A 19,763-nucleotide genomic window follows, 5' to 3' on the forward strand; every position below is an offset into this window, starting at 1 on the left:
ATATCAGGATACATTGCAACAGGATTTATTTCAGGATAACAGTGGTTTTATGGAGGAAAGATATTTTATTTGAGAGAAATCTTAAGCAAGTATCCTAAAGTTATGATCTAAATATTGAAAAAAATTATAAGTTGTATATTTAAATTTTCCTATTTTTAAGACAGTTATTACTTTTGATTTCTTAAAAAAATACTCTAAGACCCTTTATTTTATTTCCAAAATTGACAATAATGATATTTTAACTATCACCAAAAAAACACCAAATAGCAGATTCTGATAACCAGTTGAAGAACTTCTGAAGTTTCTAATTTTATAACAGATTTTTAGGACAACTCCGAAAATTACTAGTAACAACAACCATTTCCAAATATATTTATTACTTATTTTATTTTAAAAAACAACATAGTTTTTGAAAGCTTTCATGACCAACTGTAAAGTTCTATATAGTGGTTTTTTTCCAAAGTATAATGTTGCTGACATAAAAGAAACATTTATTACACAAGCAAATAATCACAACGAATTCTTCACCTCTTCCCCTCAAGACTGGCGAAAAGAAAGTGTGCTAGGTGAATCAATCCTCACAATAATATCTTCCTCCATTGCAGAATCATCGCTTGAATCATCTTCATGATGTTCTCTTCGGTCCGTGCTTTGTGAAGGAAGATTTGTAACATCTCGAATGAACTCCTTCACTCCAATGTCCTTTTTGCCAGTTGCATCTCCTTCTGATTTGGTTGAAACAAATGGACGACCTTGACGTGGCACAATGGTTGGATATGACAAACTTTGAAGTGGTGGTCTAGTGCGATTAATTGACAAACTTCCACTCCGACGAGGGATGTTCACCTACAAAATGACAATAGTTAATGAATTTACATTGAAAGAGAAGGTGGATTCTCCTTCAGAAACCCTGCCAGAAAGCTATATTACTTTTCTTTTGGATAAAAAGAAAGCCATGCTCTCGTAGTTTGGAGTTCAGAATTCATGAAATTAAAAATTTTCCATCTATGAAGCTAATGTTATTCGATACGGACTTACCATGCTCCCATATATGCTCAGCTGCATTGCCCTTGCAGACAAACTACTGGTTTGTTGTTCAGAGCCCTGTTTATGTTGACTCTGCTGGTAGAAATGTTCAGGCCAACTCATAAGACCACTATGTTCTATACGGAAAGATCTATGAGGATGATCCACCACATGCAATAACCGTGAACTTGACTTTTTAACAAGAGCAGCATCAGTCTCAAATGCAGCAATATCAAACACGATTACCCTTGCTCTAGTTTCAACCAGATAACAAGATCCTTGATGAATGAAACTACCTTCCTTAGTACCTGGTATATTAAGTAAAAGATTGAGCATCATTTTCAAATATAATCAGACTTACACTGTTCAGGCTTCAAGCCCAAGGGATCTTGTGTGAGAAGGCCTGTTAGAGATATATGAACCATTAGGCCTCCACCTAACAACTTGAGAGCATTTGAAAAGTTGGTCCTTAATAGACACCAATGAGTACAAGCTTATACATAAAACAAACGAAGGGTCTTAATGGTTTGAAAAAATATTTGTTTTCCTTTCCTATTTTAACTAATAGCTATGAAAGTGTAGCCTTGTTTTCACTTTAGTTCCTATTTTCAATTGCTTATACCGGAAACAAAGTAACGTCTATGTAAATAATTAGTAAAATTATAATAAAGACAAAAAAACCTTGCTAATGGAGTTTCTCTCAAAATAGAGAAAGCAAAGAATATAAAAAAAAATATGATGATTAGTTTATTAAAACTGAATATTTAAAAAAATGTCGAGCCTAAATGTCCATAAGTCCCTTTTCTCCTGAAACAGTAAGGGTAAAGTGAATCATCAATATGCCAAATGATTAAGGGGTAGTTATGTTTAGTTATGATAGGTAAAAAGTAGAAAATAAAAGCTGAATCTGCTTAAATAAACTTCTTTTTCTCATCCAGCCTAGTTATGGTATTTGTACTTGAATTCTGCTTCCTTGTGCCTTAGTGTTTCCCAAACCTTTTATACAAAACCCCGCGTCTACTAACTAGTTGTCCTAATGGAAACTCAGAAAAAGGTATTAGACAGAGAATCATATTCAAGACAAGCTAATATACCTGAAATCGACAAACTTCGGAAGCTTCGATTCCCATGTGAAGGAAGCAGGGCTGCTGGTGCGGTTACCAGCTCACGACCTTGAGTTTTGATATATCCTTCTAGTAAGAAGGCAACTGAATGATAAGGGATTTCAATTGTTTCCTCTCTTATATATATGGTCATTTCAGATCTTTCAGCAATAAGAGCTCTTAAATCTTGCACAGTTAGTTTCTCAAATATCTGGGGAAGCAATATTTTGGAAAGGGAAATAGCACTTTCCTGCATATCATGATAAACTTGTTGTATGTATGGGTATGACCAAACCGTATTCATTATAATTGAAAGTAGTTATGCCCTCTACCATTTTTATGTCTTCTATAGAACCAATAAACAAAAACAGAAAAACATATCTCCGTGAACTATGATATTCTATATAAACAACATATTTTAAAGATTATTTTCTAAATTAAAAAACGTAATCCCTGCTGAGTTATGAACTTCATAGACCATACATACTGGAATTTCAGAATGCAGCGGCAAAATCCATCAGAAGCCATCAATGTCAAAGCAGTAGAAGCAATAATGAATTATTAATGTAACCATATACCTGCCACAGGAAGTCTTCCATTGAAGGGTCAGATTTGAGACATGAAATTATCTTATCTGCTTCAACAAAAAGGCAGAATACGATGGAGTCTGTAACAACATTACAGATATATGGTCTTCCAGTCAGCACTTCATAAAGACCCAATGTGCTCCCGTGCGTAAAAGTTGGATAAAAAGGGTGCTTGCTTCGAATCGTCTTGCTTTCCCACTGGAAAAACAGAAATTTTCAAATCCTCTGTACACACCATCAGAAATTGTATGGTAAGCTTCATACCAAGAGAATTTAATACCTTCACCACTCCATTAGAAATTAACCAAATACCCTTTGATTTGGCACCTTCCTTGTAAAGCGTCAAACCACGCAATTTCATCATTTCCTTTGTACCACTTGAAAGTAGTTCACGAACTGAGGATGGCAGAGCACCCAACATAGGATGTATATTACTTATTTTAGGAAGCTTAACCAAAGGAGGGTTTCTAAGTAATTTCTTTAAATCAGTCTGAAAATTAGATGAATCAATTAATAGATGAACAACCCAACTATAGGTCTCAGCAGAGTGAACCATCAAATAAAAGATTAACATAAAGTAATTAATAACACCACAAGATACCTGGACAGCATCATGAAGATGTAGCATCTCTTTCTCTTCCAATATCCCAGCCTTCTCAAGGTTTTGAACATATTCAATTAAATGATTTAGCACTACATATGTTGCTTGCCTTGTCTTTACAACGCGTAAAACCTGAAAATTATGCATATATAATATAAAATAAAGAAAACTTGAGAAAAAGAGGCTATTTAACACTTCATAACCACAAATATGAGGCACTACGAACTTCAAACTACTATACAGAACAAAGACTGACCAACTTTAAATTGGCAGGATAAATCCAAATAAAGTACAGTACAACTAAAACATTGAATAGTATTTTTAACTAGCAAACCTGAGGGTATGTTAAATGAACTTCTTCTAGGAACTTCCGTGCTTCTTCTCCCTCCACAACACTTTCATTGATGACAGCAGAAGCAACGTCACTATCACCTACAGAAGTGTAGGCAGAGGAAATGAATATAAATGATCTTAAATACAAAATATGTTATCTTACCAACACATTGATATAAGTAAGACAAAATAAGAATACAGTGCCTGGTGAGAACGTAAAATTGGACATACACTACATTTTAAAAGACACTAGGAAGCATTGAACAACTGATATGTGGAAACTGAATACAAAATATAGCATCATATCCAGTACACTTAGATACACATTCATCATCCAACACAGGGAGTACTAGACTATTTTTATTTTTTAAATCTGAAAGCCTCTGAAATGGCATGGGTATGGACAATATGGCTTGGATATTCCTGCCATTATGCCATAGAGAAACTCAAACTAGTTGGGTTATTTCAATTCCTAAAAATGGCCATCAGTGTGAAACATTGAGAAATCGAAGCATGTTACACCCTGCAAGGATTTGACACAATTGACAAGGGAGATGGGAGACGAAGGAGAAAATTCTGCGCAATGCACACACTCCAGAACCAAACAATTAAAATTGACACAAAAGTTAACAATTTTAAGAAGAAAAAAAATTAAGGTTATTTATTAGTAGAGGTATTTTAAAATTAATTGTTATGTATATATATACACAACAATAAATTTTAAAATATATACACAACAATAAATTTTAAAATATATACACAACAATTAATTTTAAAATACCTCTACTAATAAATAACCTTAATTATTTTTATAATGATATAATCATTTTTTATAATAACAATATATATTATAATCATTTAATATATCCAGGTGTCAAGGTTCTACTTGTGCATATATTAATTGAACTGGATTGAATAATTTTTCAAAGTTGGAATCATAATTTGAGAGGAACTTGTGGACATAGTATTAAGAAGATAAATAGACAAAGGCAGGCTATTACCTATGAAATCGTGTAATTGTTGTCGAGCAATTCTGTGGGCACGAAGAAATGCAGCACAAATATAACATGCTGACTCCAACCTTTCCACAGTGAAGTATGTAACTAACTTCTGTGGTAACATACTAGACTGGAGGAACTTGTAGTAATTAGGGAAGTGAACATTAGCTTTTAAACCTTTCCAGTCACATAGAGGCTCAGATGAAGCCAAATCTATTGATTCCTCCACTGATAGCATTAGGATATTAGCTGTTGTTTGAGTAATTCTCCCTTCATCAAGCATCTCCCAGTAAGCAGCTTGGACACCTAATATGAGAAGCTTCAATTAAATTGGAAAGCATGTAATTCAATAAATCATAGTCCCCAAAATATATTTGCTCTTAAAGACGCGATAAAGCATCTTATATTATCTGTTTTCTCTTTATATCTACCTTAAATTAAAGGACTACAAGGGTTTAGAAATTTGAAGCAGTTAATCAAACAGAAACACAGGGTATAGAGTGGATGAGGTTCCTGCTGTTGTTAAAGTTAAAGAACTGAGGCAAATAAGGAGAAACTATAAATGTAAAAAACTTTAAATCAAAACAAATGTAAATGTTAACTTACCATTCAAAAGGCGTACTCGTATGTCTTTCAAATTCATAGGATCTAAGTTACTGTTACTTTCAGATGCACCATGAGGATGAACACGTTCACCTTCAATATCATTTAAGCAGGAAATGTATCTCTTCACTGTGGGCCAGTCTGCAGGCCCGAGTTCCTCATCATCTCCAAGTTCACCAAAAGCCTCTAATGCTTTGTTAACCATTTCATACTTTGTAAAATCAAGGATACGTCTCTGTTATTACATGAGCGAAACATGAGGACCAAAGCCAACTATAACTTGATAACAAGTAATATATAGATATTCTGAATTCTCACTCAATTTTTACAGCTGATCTATGGTACCACGAATGATAAATGAGAAAAAGAAAACATAGATGGATCGATAGGCCTTAGTAACAATCATCTATGCACTAGCATAAGCCATCAATATGTAGACTACTATTTTAAGTCCTTTATTCTACTCTAAATTTTTAGAACCGTGGCTTTGGTACCATGATAAGTGAGAACGAGAAAACACAGATGGATTGATAGTCCATAGTAACATTTGCATTAGACACTATGTTGTGGCTTTGGTACCATGATAAGTGAGAACGAGAAAACACAGATGGATTGATAGTCCATAGTAACATTTGCATTAGACACTATGTTATAGCACATGTGTGAATCAGAAAATCATATTAACTTGTAATTATATTTATCAGCTTTCCTAAAATAAGTTAGACAAATCAGGATTTGATTTGATCCCCTTAATTTATAATTATTAGATATAAATGTTGTAACGATTATTTATACTGAGAAATATCAAAGCAAAAGGGATCAAACCCTAATTTGGGACATGGTATCAACAGGTTCGATGAAACGTGTGAGCTTTTAGTTAATCTTGGCTTTATTCAGCGACACCCTACTGAGTCGCTATTGAAATCGTTCCTTCCGTTCTTGGTCCTTGCTTGTTTCGTGATTACGTTGCAAACTCTCAACCATAGCTGCTTGCGGTTGCTTGTTCGACTCTTGGTTTCATCTTCACGATTCCTAATTGTCTTTCACAATTTTTCGGTGTTGAGATTGTGCTTTTGGGTTGTTTCTCTTTGCTGCTTGATCGCGATTCTGGTTTTGTTGATCGTCATTCTTGCTCGTTATTGCTTCTCGCTGCTGCTCCTCACTTGCTTGATCATGGTTGTCGTCATTCTCGTGCCTGATCGTGAATAGGGTAATTTTTTGGCTTACGGACCTTTCTTTTTTGCTTAAAGCCTGATTCAATTCTATTGGATGATTTTTTCCTTAATTTTTTTTGCTGCACATTACAAAAAAAAAAATTATATATATAGTATTCACGTGCAAATTCATGGCTTCTGAAAAGGAAAGAGACAACTTTTATGTCCGTTTTACCGCTAAGAATTACGCAGCTTGGGAATTTCAATTCAAAATGTATGTTAAAGGAAAGGGATTATCGAGTCACCTTGATGGGGTTTCCAAGGCACCAACATAGAAAGTCACCTTAGATGCGTGGGAAATCAAATATGCTTAGATTATTTCTTGGATTCTCAATACTATTGATCCTCATATTATCAATAATTTGCTATCTTTTTCAACTACTCAAGAAATGTGGAACTATTTGAAGCGTATCTACAACTAAGACAATACGGCCAAACGTTTTTAGTTGGAGCTAGAGATAGCCAACTACAAACAAGGTAATTTGTCCATTCAAGAATATTATTCTGAATTTTTTAATTTGTGTACAGAACACTCTGCTATTATATTTACTGCGGTTCCCAAGACTTCTCTTGCAGATGTTCACGCTGTCTACGACACTAGTAAGCAGGATCAATTTCTCATGAAACTACGTCAAGAATTTGAGGTTACTAGAGGTGCTTTGCTGAACATAAATTTTGTTCCTTCTTTGGATACATGTGTTGGTGAATATGTGATGTTGTCATTTTCGAACTTGTTGCATATGCTGCTCAGAGCCGAGATAAGGGTCGTGATATGCGACAAGTCCCATGTTTCTCATGTAAACAGTTTGGACATGTCGCTCGTAGTTGCAATAAGAAGTTTTGTAATTATTGCAAGCAGCAAGGTCATATTATCTCTGATTGTCCCACACGCCCTCCGTGACCAACACAACATTCCTTGCAGACATTCCATGCCACTACAAGCTCCGCAGTTGGTCCTTCCATTTCTAGTGCCTCTAATTGTGGTGCTCTACAACCTGAAATGATTCAACAAATGGTACTTTAAGTTCTTTCAGCCTTGGGAATTCAGGGTAAGTTTCTAATGTTTCCAATCCATGGTTTCTTGATTCTAGTGCATCCAACCACATGACGGGTTCTTCTAAATGCATGCACAATTTACATTCTTATCATGGTAATCAGAAAATTCAAATTGCTGATGGTAATACTATTTCTATCACTAATGTTGGTGATATCAACTCTGGCTTTCAAGATGTGCTCGTATCATCTTGACTTGCTTCCAATTTATTGTCTGTTGGACAATTGGTGGACAAAATTGTAATGTTAATTTTTCTCGTGATGGTTGTCTTGTTCAAGAGCAGATGTCGGGGAAGGTGATCGTGAAAGGGCCTAAAGTGGGAAGATTGTTTCCACTTTAATTTTTTTCTAATCATTTATCTCTTGCTTGTAATAATGTTTTGAATTCTTATGAGGATTGACATAGAAAATTAGGTCATCCTAACTCTGTTGTTTTGTCACATTTAGTTAAAATTGGTTTGTTGGGAAATAAAAATGTTGTTTCTAATGCCTCTATGCCATGTTCTGTTTGTAAATTGGCTAAAAGTAAAACACTTCCTTTTTTGTCTGGTGATCATCGTGCTTCCACTTGTTTTGAGATGATTCATAGTGATGTACGAGGAATGTCTCCTGTAACTTCTCATGCTCACTACAAATATTTTGTCACATTTATTGATTATTACAGTCGCTTTACGTGGATATATTTTCTTCGGTCCAAATCTGAAGTGTTTTCTATGTTTAAGAAATTTTTAACATATGTTGAAACTCAATTTCAAGCAAGTGTTAAAAAATTTCGCTCTGACTCTGGTGGTGAGTATATGTCTCATGAGTTTCAGGAGTATCTTCAGCAAAAAGGTATCTTGTCTCAATGATTCTGTCCAAATACCCCCCAACAAAATGGAATAGCAGAACGCAAGAATCGTCATTTGCTTGATGTAAGACACACCTTACTTCTTCGAGCTTCTGTACCATCTTGATATTGGGTGGATGCTCTTTCCACAGTTGTCTTCTTGATCAACCGTCTTCCTTCTACAGTTATTGATCTTGGCTCCACTTTTTTTCGTCTTTTTAAAATTCAGCCTAATTATAGTGATTTACATACTTTTGGATGTGCGTGTTTTGTTCACCTACCTCCATTTAAAAGACATAAGCTTGGAGCGAAATCTGCTCAATGCACATTTAAGGGATATAGTCACTTTCATAAGGGTTTTTTGTGTTATGATGTTTCTAACCAGCGTTTTCGCATTTCTAGGAATGTAACATTTTTTGATAATCAATATATGTTTCACTGTCTTTCTCCTGCCATGAATGGTATTGCTATTCTTCCCAACTTTTCTATTATGTCTCAATCTATAGAACGTTTTAAACCAGAAAATGTATATGTTAGAAAACACAAACAACAAGTTATAACCCCCCTTCTCGACCCCTGATCCGCCACCTGATCATGTAGCGGTTGCACCACGACGTTCTGGTAGAGCGTCTTGCGCACCAAATAAATATTCACCAGACAGGTATAATTCCTCACATACTTCTTTGTTTGCATCTCTCTCTAACATATCTTTTCCTACTTGTTACTCACAGGCTTTTAAAGATGTGTGTTGGGTAAAAGCAATGAATGAGGAACTTCAGACTCTTCAAGAGAATTTCACATGGGATATTGTCTCTTGTCCTCCTCATATCAAACCCATAGGCTGCAAATGGGTGTATTCTATTAAATTGAATTTTGATGGGTCCCTGAATCGGTACAAGACTCGATTGGTTGCCTTAGGAAACAAATAGGAATATGGCATTGATTATGATGAGACATTTGCACCGGTAGCCAAAATGATGATTGTTAGCATTGTACTCTCTATAGCTATTTCTAATGGGTGGACTCTTCATCAAATGGATGTGAAGAATGCATTTCTTCACAGTGATCTCACTGAAGATATTTATATGACTCCTCCTCAAGGTCTATTTTCTTCATCTCATGGTGTGTGCAAGCTCAAACGTTCTTTATATAGTTTGAAACAAGCACCTAGAGCATGGTATGAGAAATTTCATTCCACTCTACTTGGTTTCTCTTTCACTCAGAGTCAGCATGACTCCTCTTTATTTATCCATAGCACATCTACAAGCATTATTTTACTCCGCCTTTATGTTGATGATATGGTCATCACTTGATCTGATCAGGCATCCACCTAGGAACTTAAACATCAATTGCAAACTGCATTTCATAGGAAAGATCTTGGTAATTTGCAGTATTTCCTTGGCCTTGAGGTTCATTCTACTTCCAAGGGTATATTTCTTCATCAACATAAGTATGCGACAAACCTTATTTCGATGGCGGACCTCCAATCCGCTAATCCGGTAGATACTCCTCTTGAGGTTAATGTGAAATATCACCGAGATGAGGGTGATCTATTGCCACATCCTTTATTGTATCGACAACATGTGGGTAGTCTTAATTATTTGACAATTACCTGACCTGACATATCATTTGATGTTCAACAAGTCAATCGGTTCATGCACTCTCCTCGCCACCTTCACTTGGTAGCAGTTCATCGTATAATTCGCTATTTGCTAGGTACCTCTCAACGGGGTCTCTTCTTTCCCATTGGTACAGTTCCCAAATTGATTGCCTATAGTGATGCTGATTGGGTTGGGTGTCCCAACACTCGGGATCTATCACCGGTTGATGCATGTTTCTTGGTTCTTCATTGATATCATGAAAAAGTAAGAAACAAACAAGAGTCTATAAATCATCTACTGAATCAGAGTATCGTACTATATCTACTGCTTGTTCTGAGATAATTTGACTTCATGGTCTTTTGGCTGAACTTAGATTCTCTCAAACAGAGCCGACATCTCTCTATGCTGACAATACAAGTGTTATTCAAATTGTTGCAAATCCTGTTTTTCATGAGCGCACCAAGCATATTGAAGTAGGTTGTCACTCTATCCGTGAGGTCTATGATAATCAGGTTATATCCATCCCTCACATCAATACTCAGTTTCAAGTTGCAGACATTCTTACCAAAGTTGTTCCTCACCCGCATAGACTCTCCATGCTTTTTCTTTTTCTTCCACTCATAGACTCTCCATGCTTTGGGCTTCTATGACCCAAGCCCACTAGCACATCCCCTGCCAGTGGGTTAAACCCATGCGGTACCCTATCAGTATGTAATTATTATTTACAATTCACAACTCTCTTAATCAACAAAAGTTCGAAAGTTAGCTTTTGTACCCCCAATTAAACCTATATCTCCCAATTTGTTAAAAATCCAAAATTAACCTTAAAAATTTCATTCACGTGAGTGGTAAAAAAAAGTTACTTTAAAATCTCACCCCCTCAACCAAAATTTCCGGTATGTAACAATTTGCTTCCAAATTTTCGGTAGTTATAGTAACAATATCGGAAATTTGAAATTTCCGGTACTAACCGGAAATTGCAAAATTTTGAAATTTCCGGTAGTTATATTTTCTATACCGGAAATTTCCAGAATTTTGAAATTTCCGGTAGTTATATTTTCTATATCGGAAATTTCAGAATTTTTAAATTTTCGGTAGTTATTATTCTTAACCGAAAATTTCAAAAATCGGGTATATTAACTTTTTTTTTTTTTTTTTCAATTTTTTTTTCTGAAACAGGGATGGAGATCGCAAGGACATTAATTGCTAAACTTTCCATTCCACACATTAATTGAATACATTAATTGCAATATCAATATCATTAAGCTGTCGTCAATGAGAAATGAAATTTCCGATAAACATACCGGAAATTTCAAATTTCCGGTGGTTATAAATCAATACCGTAAATTTCGTTTTTGAAATTTCCGGGAGTACAATCAAATTTCGTTTTTGAAATTTCCGGGAGTACAATCGAAAATTTGAAATTTCCGGTATATATTTATAACTACCGGAAATTTCATACATTATGAAATTTACGGTAAAAAAAAGTTTTTCAGTACTCACTTTTCCGGAAATTTCAATTGTGGGGGGTATGAGTGATTTTTTTTAGTTTTACTGTTTTATTAAGGATAATTTAGGTATTTCAACCAAATAAATTTTATTTAAATGGGGGTATATGGTTAATTGGGGGTACAAAAGACAACTTCTATCGTTAAAAACCCATTTGGAGGACATCATATTTTGTTGCAAAGAAACCTGACAGCTTTAATGCATTTCTGTCCCCTTTGGCTCACTAATTTCTTTCTGTTGCTCTTTTCTGTTAATATTTTCTACTTTATTAGACACAGTTGCAAATAGCAACTCACTACAATGTACAGCAGTCAATTATATGGATATGTGAAAATTTTCAAGGTATTTTCATAGATGAGAGAGAGTGAGAGTTCAGATCAAATATGAATATATTGGAGAAACACTAATAATCTGGGATATCAAATCATTTCATCTCTCATTACAAGAAGATATTTTAAAAATAAAGGATTGAGAGAACCCTGACCTTAGCTGATGATAACTTATCCATGTCAAGGAACTGTAAAATGAACTGTGTGGTTGAACCATTCACTATAAGTGTTAAAAACACTATTCCACCGGTGAAGAAAACAAACTGCACAATAAAATAACATATCGGTCAGTTATACAGGCAATTTTAATATCGAGGAGTTCAGGGTTGTAGTGACTTTCAAAATCATAGCAAAGAGTTATGAATTAGAAATTTATAAAGGGGTTTAAACCTTTGAGTAGTAGCAACTAGCAACACACTTCTACTAAATCGTGTGGATTCCATTTCCAATTTAGTGGAATTCATTTCAAAAGTGGTCAGACGACTTGGACCCACATGAATTTTCCACAATCATGAAGAAAGTGTTGGAAGGAGAATGTTAGAGAGTGGGTTGCTAGTATTCACCAGGGGTTTTATTAATATAAATTGCAAAGCATACCATTGTTCCTGTCTCTGGAGTCAATTCAATTGATCTGCCACTCGAACGCTAAACCAACCAAAAACATTAATAATTAAAAGATTAAACTACAAAAATATGAATGTCAATGATGACCTCATGCAAACACAATATTTTCCCTACTTTCCCCAGAATATATTGTAGAGGAAAACATTTGCTTTGAAATTTTTCTGTGGTATAGATAGATACAGTAATATATGCTAAATGGCCCATATGCTAAATGCATTATGTAAGGACATTAACTCCAAGATACCATAGCAAGTGTTTGGGCCTGTTTATGTAAGCAAGTATACCACAAAAATAGAAAGCAAAAGACATAAATCACTTTCCCAACTGATGCCATTACAAGAGGATGAAAAGCAGAAGAACTTGATTATTTCTTGTATTAATGTATAGGCAAGAGTTTGTTTAGGTTGAAATACATATATATTATCTCTTTTCTAAGAAAACTCAATTACATCCCTCAATATGTTGCGATAGATTGTCAGTTTATCAAATAAAAGATCCTATATGCAAACACCACCACCTGTTTTGTCAATTCAAATAATCGGCTAGCATATGTTTTTAGTATGTCCTTAAAAGACCCTCAGATCGACTACATTTATAAGTGTGTGACCTATAAAATTTGTATCTTATATACTAGTTTGAATCTAATAATCACTTTATGTTAATTTAAAATTTGTTTTGTCTTAATTTCTTACGATATGTGCTAATTTATCATTTAATCATATTAAAAATATATGTAATAAGCATAGGTTCAACCACGGTTTAACCATAGTATGGTTAAACCATTGCACTAATAAGCATAGGTTCAACCACGGTATATCCATAAAGAAGGCTATTAAAATATGGATCAACAGTCAATAAATACTTGCCTTAACCGATAGTGAAAGTGACAAGGCAACTGCTCCTCGCAATCCTGACCAGACGAGAATAATAGCTTCTTTCCAATCCAAACCATATCCCAAATATCTTAGAAAGGGAAATAATGCTCCAACTACAATGCATCGAGACACTTGAACATATGCATAGAGAAGCAAGAGGTAGACCCATGATAGTCCTACAACAGAACCAATAGTTTGTAACTAACTCCTTTAGTCTTAACAAACATGAGTTTTTAACAAGAGCTTCTAGAAAATATAAGTTAAAGTATCGAAATTAAGTCGTCTTGTTGAAAAGAATATGGTCATCATTGTAATTAATTATTAATCGACTTTCCTTGTCTCTATCATTGTATAAGGTTTGTTGCATAAAGGGAAACCACAAAATGAAAACGCAATTTATCATTGATCAATTTCAATAGTGAAATTAAAATCCTTAAAACAAGATTTGTGCAAGAGCTCCAGCATGATAGCAAGAGCAACACAATTGAGCAATGTAATAGGATTATATACAATTTAAAATTAAAGACTTAAAAGGTAACAATTCAAAGAAATTCTATCTCTTTCAAATTTATTGTCAACTTCCCCTGTACGAGTCAGAGATGATACAAACTATGGAATACAGCTTCCTTAAGATTCATCACCACAATCATGCAATAGTGCAACAAGCTCCTGCTTGTTACTCCCCCGTCCCAAAATAAGTGTCATATTTGAAAAGAAAAAAAGTCCCATAATAAGTGTCATTATCTTTTCATGTAGTATTAATTATTTTATTTTAACTGTAGCCTCTAATTAATATCATGTGCATCATCACTCCAAGTCATTATCCTCCACTTCGCATTTATGATAATGGTGAATCTGTCACTGACTAACAAGGTTAATTTGGTAAAATTGTTGTCCTCTTTCTTTCATTTATAACTTCTCCTTAATTTGTGTAAAATAACCTAATATGAACTCATACTGGTTCAGAAGGAGTTATTAGCAATAGTTTCATGTATTAGTATTCAATATATTTCATGGTGTGGTTCATCCAGAATGAATGAAATAATTCAATGGCATCTTGAACAAAGAAGAGAATTTAAGAAGTGATTCCAGAGAATACTACCATGATGGAAAACTTTGTCATCGCTAAGTATTCCTTGAGCTATAACAACTCCACTGCAAAACGAAGATAAGAATATATTAATGAAAGTAATATACTAGTAAGAATGTCTTACAGCAGCTCAAAATTGTGTTCAACCAGAAAAATATATTTCGCCACTCAATCCAAACGGCATTAACAACCAGCTTCACAAGTCATATCATTATGATTTTAGATTTCAACTAAGCTCTTACCTTAAAATGAAAATTAATGTATTAGCAATATAAGCAATCATTTCCCTGGAGAAAAATAAATAGAAGATTAAAACATGTTATATTTGACAACAAAGTAATGGAAAGTGAGAGAAACAAAATAATATTGCCTCGTGTCCAACTCTAGATACCGTGTTGTTAAGGGAAGCGAACAAACCTATAACTAAGCATTACAGATTATATCAATACCTATTCGAACAAAACTAAAACAAATGTTCAATCTATTTTGAATAATCTCAATCAAAGGTATAACTCGAAATCGACAGGATTAAGCATCAGAACATAGATCGAAGAAAGCTTCTTTTCCCACCCCAAGTCTTCTCAAAAGCCCCCAAATTTTATCTTGAATTGGCTAATCCGGAGGTGTATTTAACATGTCCGGATTACCAATCCGAACGTGTACTTTTGTATTGGGGGTCGGAGAAGAAACACACTAGACCAGACTCATACACAAAGATCATGGAGAGATGAGAAATTGACAGAAAAAGATATAAAAACATAAAACGAAATTGCATTAAGTAAGATCTATGACAAAGCTCTTCAGCAGAACATTCAGCCCCAATGCAACTTAAAATGAGCAACACTTAATGAAGCCATTAGATGAACCCACAAGGATCTAGAATACTTTAAGCATAAGAATATTTGGACTGAATAAGTCAGTAAGTAAAATATGCCTTTACTGTTTGGTGAAGAACTTACAATTCCTATCCTTTATTCCTTTTATCGCCACAAAAACAAGGGTAAGTTGATAATTAGAAAGACTAAAATATCCCGTAGAAATAGAATGAATCTATTGCATCTAATTATATAGACAACTAACACAGGGACGAGTAAAAGGCATACCAAAAGTGATGTAAGCTTTGTTGACTTTCACCCTTAAAAGCTGTCCTTGCAAATGCAGAATAGAACCTGTAGAAAGATTTCAATACGAAATTTTCCAAGAATTGGTATAGGTATTTTGGACTAGAGATCAACTTACATTCCCAATGACATAACTGTCAAAACACCAGAAACATCCGCACTCTCTTGAGCCTATAAAATATTTTGGCCATCAATTTCTCCATGCTAAAGAATGGAAGTAATTCTAAATAATACCACACAAAAAGAAACCAATTATGATGATGTGATTTTTAACAGATATAATCTCTCATATAACTGAAAGATCCAAAAAAAACTAGGGTATTATACATATTATGAGTATTAATTATTCAAAATACAAATATAATCTATCAACTTACTAAAAGATGAACCCAAGTTTGAAAGCAACTTACAGTGTAGTAAGCAATGTAGCTAACAGCAAGTGTTAGTGAAATCTCAATCACTGTATCATTAAAAATAAACCCAAGCCATAAGACAGATGCAATCCCAAAAGCAAGACCAATACCTACACTGGACCGAGCAAAGTATCACATAAACAAAGATAACTTTTGCCATTAGGCAACAGAGAAGTAGCGAAACCTACGCTCCAAGTGAAACTTGTACTAGAAATTTGATTATGGCGACCCAGTTGAAGGTCTCTCCAAGAACCATCCGATAGAAAAGCGTGTAAACCACAATAGCCGTCCTGGACAAGAATAAAGATTAAGCTTTCTAGAAGGCTAAATAAAGACATCTAAAAGAACCATCAAATGCAGAAATAGTCACTCAGTATAAATGTTCAAGGCTTTAAGCTACTTCCTACAACCTAGTTTTATTAGCAAACTTGGTAATTCATTTGAAGGGTGGAGAGATATAAAAAAAAAATACCCATCATTCATCAAGGATTCCCCTTCAATTATTGTGCTTAATTTTTTGCTGGCACCAAGGTCTTTCAACAAGGCCACAACAGCAACAGGATCAGTTGCACTAAGAAGTCCCCCAAGCAACAATGACGTTTTCCAACTCCAGTTATATGGAAAAGTAAGCTGTATGATGACAAATGAGTTATAACTTATAACCATATGATATGATGTGAATGATGAATTCTAAACAATGGTTCTCATACCTTCAAAACAGTTCCAAGAAAAATGGTCGAAATCACAACACCTGGACCAGCTAGTAAGATCATTTGTGCAATACACCTCTGCGTTCAGTCCAAAGCATACAAAAATTCATTATGAGTAGACAAGAATTTGTATAATATGCATAACAAAGTGAATAAGCCCGTACACAAACATGTAAAAGGAAATAACTTATAATACCAGTATGACACTAGCACTTTATTACAACTCAAATAGAAGTGAGTAAATATTCATAGAAAAATCCAAGAAAAGAAACCTTAATTTGGTGAACTTCCATTGAGAATGAGCTCTCAAAAAGAAGAGCAGGAAGAAAAACGGCTAATAGGAGCTCTGGATCAATCTCTGACCCTGCATATTAAAAATAATAATCACTTCAATTATTTTTTAAATAAGTATAAGTGAAGATCAAAGTTCCCTAAGTTGAAATATTTTCTAAAAGCCCAGTTCATCCACATGAACCAAAGCTGTATAATGAAAAGCCTTATTTTCTTTTATTGGAAGGTACATAAATTTCAAAATAACTAGAATCAAATCAGAACTTACAAAGACGAATTCCATCCCCAATCTTACCGAGCCGGTGATGAGTACCATATTCTGTTTAAAATCCCACCATTAATCATCAAGTTATTTGGTAAATATGAAAAAGGTAAATAAATGGAATATTTCTATAAATATTAAATATAAAATAGTGTACATTGTATGGGGAGGGAAAATAATAGTAACTTTAAATTAGAAGAAAGTTAGGACCCTGTTTAAAGGAAAAAGCTAACCAGTGGAGAAACCCTATCTATCAGCTGTCACGTAGAATGGCAAAAATAGTTTTCCATCCATAAGAAACACCACTTAATAAATTTTCCATTGCCAGGGGTAACACAACATTTTCCAATGAGAGGAGAATGAAACAATATTATAAACAGAAATGATGATCAACACGGAATGAGTTTGATACTTTCTACAAATCAAAAACTTAAAGACTAATGTGGACAACACTTTCTAACTCTTTCAAGTCACCTGGAGAATGGCCTCAACCCAAAATTAACAAAATGTTACCAATGGTGTATGGTGTACATGCTAGCCAAGATGGTTATGGATATAACTAGTTTGGTTATTCTTAGAATTTAGGTTTAGGCCTAACTCAATTCTACAAAAGTAAGGTGCTAATTGCTCAAGCCTTATAAGCATGACTTGAGCAATATATGTGGGACTAAGCACACCCCTCACACCCAGTACAATGGAGGTGTTGGTGGTTGCTATGATGGCAGTCCAAAAATGTCGCAAATAAGCTGATTTTCCAACAGTTATAAATTACAAAAGGGTTATCTGAAAATCACTTAATTGGTCAGTATTGATACAAATAAAACTTACTCTTTCAAATAAAAATTGTCTCAATATATGTTACTAGAAAAGTGGAATTGAGTTTTCTGTCATTAATCTTATTTACGCTACTGTCACTTCAGCAACTAGCAATACATCTGAATTTATGTCCTCAATGCAATTACCATTTTTAATTTATCTATTTATTTATTTGAATTCTTTTTTTTTTTTATAATTTATTTATTTGAATTCTAACATGTCATGTATTAAACTTTCCAGTGTTTTAGGTACGTTAGTTGGTTGGAACTTAAAACACTTTTTACTCAACAGTTCAGATTCAGAAGAAGACTTCTTATGAACACACAGAGAAGACCCTCTTAGCGCTTGCACTCAAGATATACATACAAAATGAAAATGAATAGAGTAAAGCATTATAACAAAAAAATTAAAATTACAAATAAGTAAAATATGAAATTTGCACGACAATCTGCTTATTTCCCTTTTAATAAATATAAACTACTAAACAATCAAATTATTTTCCGTTTCCAGTATTTGTCCTTTTGGACGCTACAATAAAATGGTTGATCCAATCTATGTCCCTTAAAAGTATAATAAGATCAAGCTCTTACCAGTAAACTGACACCTGAAGAACAAAAGTAAAAGGAAGCTTTAAAAAGCTTATTTAGACTTATCATATGACATAAGTATTTGAAATAGCTAATGAAAATAATTTTTCCAGCTTATTTCCATAAACTCCTTACAATATTCTATATCATTTACACACACATATAGAAAGTTTTTCCTTGGTTCTCTCCTAAATCAATTATAGAAACAATTTTATGTACTTAAAATTCTGAATAAGTTGTTTATCGAAAAGTAACTAAGTCAACTTTTCCACAAACATCCTGAAACCCAAGAAAAAAGCTATAATCACAATTTATGTACTCTCGTCAATCATTATTATGAGGCGGAGAAATCAAATCAGAGGTTGATATAAGTCATAGTATTCACAAGTGGTATAATAAAGTAAATAATAATAATAATAATAATAATAATAATAATAATAGTAATAATAATAATAATAATAATAATAGTAATAATAATAATAATAATAATAATAGTAATAATAATAATAATAATAATAATAGTAATAATAATAATAATAATAATAATAGTAATAATAATAATAATAATAATAATAGTAATAATAATAATAATAATAATAATAGTAATAATAATAATAATAATAATAATAGTAATAATAATAATAATAATAATAATAGTAATAATAATAATAATAATAATAATAGTAATAATAATAATAATAATAATAATAGTAATAATAATAATAATAATAATAATAGTAATAATAATAATAATAATAATAATAATAATAATAATAAATGAAAAAAGGGGGAAATAATTTAGAACCTAAGGATCCAAGGACAATGCCAAGGATGAGCAAAGCAACAGTGTAAGGAAGTCTGGTCCCACGTAAGAGGTGTCTGGAAGCAATACCGAGAGCAAGACTGAGACCGAAGAAGATAACTGCATCTGATGGATTCAAATGCTTCTCCGGAGAAGGAGAAGGATCAGAAACGGAAAAGGAAAAGGAAAGTGGTAATTGTTCCTCCTCCTCCTCCATGATTCTGTAAGTAAGCACTGATTCCGTTAACACCGCCATTCAAAATCAAAATGTTTGAATCTATCTGAAGTAAAATGCAGAGTTCAGTTGCGTCACTGATTTTGATCTTTTTGTCTTCATTAATTCATCACGTTCGGCAACGACAAAAAGTAAGTATTCGTTGACTTAC

General features: G+C 33.6%; 1 protein-coding gene across 4 annotated transcripts; it reads right to left on the minus strand.

The window, feature by feature from the left end:
* Positions 1 to 360: 360 nt before the first annotated feature.
* Positions 361 to 19,763, minus strand: LOC101493971 (sodium/hydrogen exchanger 7). Of its 4 annotated transcripts, none has more exons than XM_004504555.3 (23): positions 19,381 to 19,759; positions 17,179 to 17,229; positions 16,892 to 16,983; positions 16,620 to 16,697; positions 16,382 to 16,539; positions 16,098 to 16,199; positions 15,907 to 16,024; positions 15,615 to 15,667; positions 15,479 to 15,544; positions 14,618 to 14,662; positions 14,388 to 14,440; positions 13,277 to 13,461; positions 12,384 to 12,431; positions 11,942 to 12,049; positions 5,255 to 5,486; positions 4,652 to 4,954; positions 3,652 to 3,749; positions 3,318 to 3,449; positions 2,997 to 3,206; positions 2,708 to 2,914; positions 2,121 to 2,379; positions 1,039 to 1,334; positions 361 to 846 (listed from the first exon to the last, which is right to left on the minus strand). In XM_004504555.3, exons 1-23 carry the CDS (start codon positions 19,631 to 19,633, stop codon positions 538 to 540), a joined length of 3,456 nt encoding a protein of 1,151 aa, XP_004504612.1. In that variant the 5' UTR covers positions 19,634 to 19,759; the 3' UTR covers positions 361 to 537. The 4 variants fall into 4 exon arrangements, with proteins under 4 accessions (XP_004504612.1, XP_012572442.1, XP_027191971.1 ...); XM_012716988.3 differs by lacking the exon at positions 19,381 to 19,759 and adding an exon at positions 18,579 to 18,904; XM_027336170.2 differs by lacking the exon at positions 14,618 to 14,662 and having other exon boundaries at positions 19,381 to 19,760.

The sequence above is a fragment of the Cicer arietinum genome, chromosome 6 (assembly GCF_000331145.2).
Source record: "Cicer arietinum cultivar CDC Frontier isolate Library 1 chromosome 6, Cicar.CDCFrontier_v2.0, whole genome shotgun sequence".
Lineage (NCBI taxonomy): Eukaryota > Viridiplantae > Streptophyta > Magnoliopsida > Fabales > Fabaceae > Cicer > Cicer arietinum.